Here is a 7,380-nt window from a genome sequence, read left to right on the forward strand (position 1 = left end):
GGGCTGGAAACGCATCAGCGCCCCCTGAATGAACCGCGTATTAAAAAGAAATCATTAAAAAGACGATTAAAGATGAGACTTTTTAGAATATAATAAAACATGTTAACAATCAAGCAGCTAAATCAGTTACAAAGATTATTAATATTTATATTGAAAATGATATATTAGCACGTGTGTGGTGTGAAAGGTGAAATTTTCGATGTGAAATAAAATTTTAAAAATGACGTATTTGAAAGCTTCATCATCTCTGCGCGTTCCGCATGCGCGTTCAGACTGTGCGGCTGCGCGCACGACCTACAATCTGTCCAGGTTGACTCGCGAACGCGCTTCGCTGTCACAGGTGTGTAAAGTCACGCGGTGTTTACATTAACCAAACCGGAAGCCGCCCAAGTGGGACTTAAAAATAAAAGCAAAAAATGAAACAATCAGAAAATTGGATAAAATAATCGTTTTTATTTGTTGCAGGAAAGATAATTGTTTGATTGATTGAATCTTTATTTTGAACATGTTGAAAAAGTACAACAACATAGAATTAAAAAGAGAGAAACAAACAAAGCAAAACAAAAGGAAAACGAGCAAAAACAACTACGAATAACTTTCATGTTCAAAAAGCAGCAGGAAGAAGCACGAGCTTATTTAATCCCACCCCCTGTCCACTGTCTAGTATCAACAGACTGCAGAAATACCTCCTTACAATCACATTATATGTTACGTGTATTTTTTTTAAAATGTATTAATTATATGTGTATCTGTCTTTCTATCTATCCATACATACGTATATACACATACACACATTTTCAGTAACCCCAGTAACCTCAAAGGATACACAACCTACAGATATATACACCCACACCAACATACCCGTGCACCCGCACACACATGAAAATATTGGACAAGATCTCCGCCTCCTCCCTGTACGCTGCAAAAACCACATCCTTAAACCGCTGTTTAAACTGCGCCGTGCTCGGACTTTGCTTCATATCTTTACTTAGTCTGTTGCACAGCTTCACTCCACACACAGAGATGCAGAAACTTTTTAAAGTTGTACGGATACGAGGATGTTAAATTTAATTCCCCCCTCAAATTGTGTCCCCGTTCCCTTTTAGAAAACAGTTTTAGAATATTGTCAGGAAGCAGGTCGTTTATTGCTTTATACATAATGTGTGCAGTGAGAAAATGAACCAGATCTGTGAATGTTAGAATTGTTGATTTTAAGAATAGTGGATTTGAATGATCTCTGTCAGCAGTTTGATGGATTATCCTTACGGCCCTTCTTTGTAATATAAAGACTGATGATAGCGAACAAGTAAACCTCTGCACAGTAATGCAAACACGGTGCAATCAGGGAACAATAATGTGGAGTGTTTGTGGTCCACAATGTGTTTTACTCAAGATTGAGACACTTCTTGAAATTTTGTTATGTATATGATTTATATAAGACTTCCAGTTTAATTTATCATCTATAATCACACCAAGAAACTTATGTTCAAGTACTCTTTCAATTTCCACACCATCTACATGAATCTGCACTTGTGCATTTCTAAGGGAATTCCCAAATAAGATAATTTTAGTTTTACTGAGATTTAGTGATAGTTTGTTCCTGTTAAACCATTTTTTAAAATGTTGTACATTTCTGAAGTAACTGTATCCAGCAGCTGCTTCAGATCCCCCCAGAACAAAACTATTTGTGTTGCCTGCAAATAATACTCATTTTGATATATCAGATGCCTGTAATATAGTTGTTTAGAGCAGCACTGAAGCCCTCATGTAAGTAATTCCACCTTTGAAGAATTTGAAGCTCTGATGCCAGTATGGGCTTAAACCCACGATGCGCTAACCAGCTGAGCTAATTGGCCAAACAAAACCAACGGCTAAATGAAGCACCTCCACAATCAGAGAAAAAAAGAAGGTTCAAGCCGTGAAGCTGGTGTCATCAGCAACAACATGCTGAGCTAAGCTGGCTGCCCAAAGCACGGGTCCTCTTCAGCTAATTCCTCTGGAACCGGAAAATAGCACCAACTGCAGTTCCTGTGATGTCCACCAGAGGCTGCAGCAATGAGCCGAACACCAAAGACTCACATGTCAAATGTGACACTGAGGAGTCAGTCAGTCCACATGATGCTCACAATGGCCAGTTTGGCCTAACCTAATACTCTGACGTTGAGAGTGAGGGGGCGGGGCCAGATTAGAGGGTTCACAGATGAAGGTCATCAGCGCAGGTTTGAAACGCTTCACTTCAGGGTCAGTGAGTTTTATTTTGAAAGTGCTGACCGGAAGCGGTGCTGTTCATGACTGAGGAGTGACAGTGTGGGAGCATCCTGACGTCTTCTGTCGGAGCACAAAGTGGAAACGCACCTCCTCCTACTCCTCTTCCTCCTCATGATGCACGAGCACGCGCTTCATCCTCTCAGAGCCGTTTGATTTCATGTCGGTTTGTTTCCGGTTGGGCTCTAACGGAGATCTCTTTTGTCCGATGGCCTCCTCCTCCTCCTCCGTCCTCAGCATCAGCACCACCGCCGGAGGGCCGTCGGGCCAGTCAGGACGGCCGGGATTGAACCAGCAGCAGCTCTGCCGGAAGCTCTGTGAGTAATTCCCTTTAAAATGCGGGTGAGCGCGTCCTCTGGGATGTTTCAGGTTTCCACCTGCAGCCCGAGCACGCGGAGGGTCACTTTGAGCCTGAGCACGAGCCTCAAACATCAGGAAACTGCTGCAGATGTGCCAGATGTTCCAGTAGCCTCTGGCAGCTCCTGCCTTCACGCTAGGACCACAGACTGCGCGCCTGACGCGATTAATGCCGCGGCAGATGGAGACAGCTGGGTGGAGAGGGGGGTGGAGGGTCTACGGGCCAGAGCACAGGGTCGTCTGCAGGCAGCAACCCCCTCCGTGAAATTAGAAATAAAGACAGAGGAGCACCAAAAAGAACAGGGCGCAAAACAGGAAACAGTGAGAAAAGAAGAAAATTAAGACGGTAAAAAAAATACAGAAAACCAAACTGTAATAAAAATAATAATAAAAATAGTTTTTACAAAAATGTGGAGACATTTGGAGACAAAGAAACTGCATGAAATAAAAATCTAAAAAATATGTCGAGATAAAGACGCTACAATAAAAATAAGAATGAAAAAAATAAAATAAATAAATAAAAACTTGTAATAAATAAATAAAAACTGCACTTAAAGGAACTGAGTCCGAGGTAATAATAATAATAATAATAATAATAATAATAAAGCATGAAATTCAAAATAGAAGCTAAATACACCAAAAGAATCAAGAAAATTAAAAAAATTAAAATCAGAAACATATTTTGTAAAAATATTAAAAAATCATCGAGACAAAGAATTATCAGATAATAACAATAAATGCTGCAGTAGAGACAAACGAGCCCATAAAATACTGAATGAAAGCTGAAAAATTACATCTTTCCAATGAAATGCTGAATTTCTCTGATATAAAACTCTTGATTGTTTCAGTTTTTTAAAGGCTCGTCTGCAGTGAACAAACAGGAAGTTCATGTTTGATGTGTAATTTAAAAAAGGAGCTTTCCTTCGGCAGCGACGGCGCATCATGGCGGCGCATCATGGCTGCGCATCATGGCGGCGTCTTTGCCTGACGAGTTAGCTTAAGCTCTTCCACATCCTGCATGGATTCCCTCCTTACAGGGGACCGGGTTGGACCCTTTGGTGGCCCGGTTACGGCCCCTGGGCCGTATTTTTATTTCTGCAATAAGAAACGTAGCTGATATTTTTACTGATTATAGAACAGCAGGAGCAGCTGTGCATGTCCACTTTCACATATCTGTAGCTCTGACCAGCAAACATGCCCGTGCAGGCCCACAGTGGGTGGGGATGGGTGAACTGTGGGGGTGTGTGGGCTGGTCAAACACTTATCTGTGGGTAAGCCCACTGCAGCCCACAGTAAACCCACATTTATCCGGTAAGACCTGAAACTTGAGCCATGATCTCACAGAGCAGGCAGTGAAGGGTGTTTCCTCGTTGACTTCTGTAGCACCGCAAGTCTCTCTGCATCCAGGAGTCGCCCTCTGCTGGCCACCAGAAGAAATGCAGCTTTCAGCTTTGGCCTGACTTTTTATCTCTGTGCATCCATGTGTTTGGTACCATTTTCACTATGTCTGAGCTCTAGTTTAGACACACTGAAGCCTCCACCGCCTGTGTGTAGGAGGTGGTGGAGGAACAAGCCCTCGTTGTGTGCAGAACTCTGATCTTCAGTGACTTCACTCGTTGATGATTTCATGTCCTCTCCATCTGTCCCCTCTCCCAGGCTGAGGAGGCCCGACTGACCCGTTCATCTTTACCGAGTGCAGAACAGCAGGACCTTTCGTCGCAAGTGGCTTCGCCATGACAGAGCAGAGATTCAGCGACATGACCGGATGAAACCTGAAAGAGCCACGATGGAGAGCAGGAGGAGGCGGGATGTCGACAGGAAGGAGAATTAGGACGGGAACAGCAGCAAAATCCAAAAGCTGGTGTTTTCTTTTTCTGCCCAAAGGTTAGAGGACTTTCTGGACTTTGAGGACCTTCAGCTTCCCGAGACCCGACGATGTAAAAGAAGACAGCGGTGATGATTGTCCCTCTATAAGCTGCAGCAGCAGATTGTGCAACATACACATGATTGTCTCACAGGAAAGGATCCAAGAGTTCCTCGTCCTTTAGCTGAAATCTGACATCACGCGTCACAAACGCACAGCAAATACGATTGTGTTACTGATACAAAGGGCAACTAACCGTCCTGCAGGTGTTACTCTTTAAAACTGGACTGGAGGAAGTGCTCGGACACCGTGTCAGAGGGAGGCAAACCGTTTTGGGCATCGGGAGTAGATCCAGAGGGAGACCCCATGATGTCTCACCTACACGCCGGCCTGAGCTCGGAGACGACGGAGAAAGCTCGACTGGAGCTGAACGAGAACCCGGACACCCTGCACCAGGACATCCAGCAGGTACACGGCTGCACCACACAGCTGAGTCAGATCAGGCAGGTCTGCAGAGTCAGACGAACCTCAGGTGATGCTGTATCTGCAAATCACTTCCACCACACTCCTCCATCAGTCACACGGGCGTAGAGACCAGCTGGTGACCCCCAGCAGCCACTGGTTGCTAGGGAAGAGTTTTCCCCAACCAGCTCCAAGTAGATGCACGAGGTTTCTCTGTTCTCGCTGCACGCAAAACCTCCTGATTGCTTTGGTTGCACTTTATGACGTGTCAGCAACACTCGGTGGTTGGGAGGCAAAACTAAACTCTGCTGATAGCTTCTTCTTCGGTGGTGTGGGGTCACTGCTGACAGTAGACAGTGCAGATGTTTCTCGTCAGGCTAAACCTGTGACGGGAGAATCTGCACCGTCACCTCTTCACACATCAGCTGCTATCACTCACGTAAAACTAGCTGATGGAGGGAAACAGACATTGCACTTCATTTTCTTTCAGTTTTCCTTCACAGAGAAATTATTATTTTTTATCAACAGATTCTACAAACTTGTGTACATTGTATGCATCTTACTTTCTCAAACATTTCTTTCCCAATCATTTTTACCTTTTCTTGTTAAACAAAAGACAAATTCAAATACAAAAAACATCATAACAACACACGAACAGAAAATTGAGAAAAAAGAAAAAAAGAAGAAGAAAAAATATTTAAAAAATAAATTAAATAAATTAAAATAAAAAAAATTAAATTACAAAAAACAAAAATTAAAATTAAACAATAAATAAATAAAAATAAAAGAAGGGGGGGGCTTAAATCCTGTGCCTTAAAAAAGAGTACATTTCAAATTCTTTTCAATCTAGTCGCAGGCGGGTAAACTGCATCGTTCTAACTACTAGAGAAAAGATCTGAGATATTCCACAGACAGTGTCCACTTGTGGATGCATTTTGCAGAACTACCCGTCACTGTGAGTGAGATCGTCTCCGCCCTCGAGGATGTCTGGACACCATTAAGGCATTTTGATGCAGATGGAGGCGATTTCCAAAGAAGTCAAATACAGCGTTTAGCAAGAAGGGAACAAAAAGCCAAGATCTCAGTTTGCTGGGGAGTCATATTAAGAGGGTCTGTGGAACTCCAAATATGGCAGTCAGAGGGTCTTCTTGGATCTGAATTCCAAAAACCCTGAAAGTACGGAAAAGAAATCACAATGTGTTCAAACTTGGACAGAAGAAAAACACACGGCTTAGGTTGCAGGAGGAGGTGTGACATCTGTCCATCGGTCTATAACTGAAGAAAACTTTAGATAAACGTTTATTACCTTAAACTGCATAAGCTGTAGCACACGGTGTACTTGAACGCGTGATGAGATTCACTTTATCCCACCACGATTCAAACAGTTCAACATCTAATTTTGTTCTGATTTTACCTGATGAATCCGATTAGAGGAAATTCAAATGTTTCTAAGCTCAAGACGTTTTATGAGGACTTAAAAAACGTCAAATTTATGACTGAAGTTTGACACTTTGTGACCAAAAACAAGTCAAAGGATGAATGAATATAATTCACTTGACATAAACAAACGTCCTTTAAGTCATGTGATCAGTGTCTCTGCTGCCTTTTATGGATGCGTAACGAGTCTGACTTCCTGTCTAAAGGTTCGGGACATGATCGTGACGAGGCCAGACATCGGTTTCCTGCGGACGGACGACGACTTCATCCTTCGCTTCCTCCGAGCCAGAAAGTTCGACCAGATGGAAACCTTCAGGCTGCTGGCCCAGTACTTCCAGTTCAGACAGCAGAACCTCGACATGTTCCAGAGCTTCAAGGTCCGATTCTGTGTTTTCAACAACAAGCCATCAACTGTCTTTTTCAGGAGTCGTGTCTGCTGTGTTGTCCCTGACCGGGGGAAACTGTAACCCCTGCAGAGGAATCGGTGTCCTTTGGTTTGGATGCGTTGGTGCTGTTCAGGGAAATATTCCGTGTTGCATCCTTCCCACATCTCTGACGGTCACTCCTCATGTCCACAGAGAAATATTCACACGCTGATGAGCTGAGAGAGGCGTTCTTGGTCTTATTCCTGCAGTTGAAACAGTTTGTGACACCAGGAAGTCTGCAGCAGCTGCTCCTAACTCCTAACTGTAAAAAAGAATAAGGGAGCCGATTCCCTGCATGTGGGTGTGTGTGTGTGTGTGTGTGTGTACGATGGGAATGTTGCTGAAGTGAAACACCGACGCTTGGCTGCTCTAACACGTGTGCGCGTTTGTTGGCAGGTGGATGACCCGGGCATTAAGCGAGCGCTGACGGACGGATTCCCGGGCGTGCTGGAGACTCCGGATCAGCACGGCCGGAAAATCCTCATCCTGTTTGCTTCCAACTGGGACCAGAGCAGGTGAAACACACACACACACACACACACACACACACACACACACACACACACACAC

At 43.8% G+C, this 7,380-nt stretch overlaps 1 protein-coding gene across 1 annotated transcript in view; it reads left to right on the plus strand.

Annotated features, from left to right (window-relative positions):
• Positions 1-1,960: 1,960 nt before the first annotated feature.
• Positions 1,961-7,380, plus strand: part of LOC102214310 (clavesin-1-like) — a 14,188-nt gene continuing 8,768 nt past the window's right edge. Inside the window, exons 1-4 of the mRNA XM_005752520.2 lie at positions 1,961-2,582; positions 4,279-4,954; positions 6,592-6,762; positions 7,207-7,325. Of these exons, the coding sequence (XP_005752577.1) occupies positions 4,853-4,954; positions 6,592-6,762; positions 7,207-7,325 (392 nt within the window). The 5' untranslated portion in view covers positions 1,961-2,582; positions 4,279-4,852. The remainder of the gene's footprint in view (positions 2,583-4,278; positions 4,955-6,591; positions 6,763-7,206; positions 7,326-7,380) is intronic.

The sequence above is a fragment of the Pundamilia nyererei genome, unplaced genomic scaffold, assembly GCF_000239375.1.
Source record: "Pundamilia nyererei isolate P.nyererei 1_Seehausen unplaced genomic scaffold, PunNye1.0 scaffold00364, whole genome shotgun sequence".
Taxonomy (NCBI): domain Eukaryota; kingdom Metazoa; phylum Chordata; class Actinopteri; order Cichliformes; family Cichlidae; genus Pundamilia; species Pundamilia nyererei.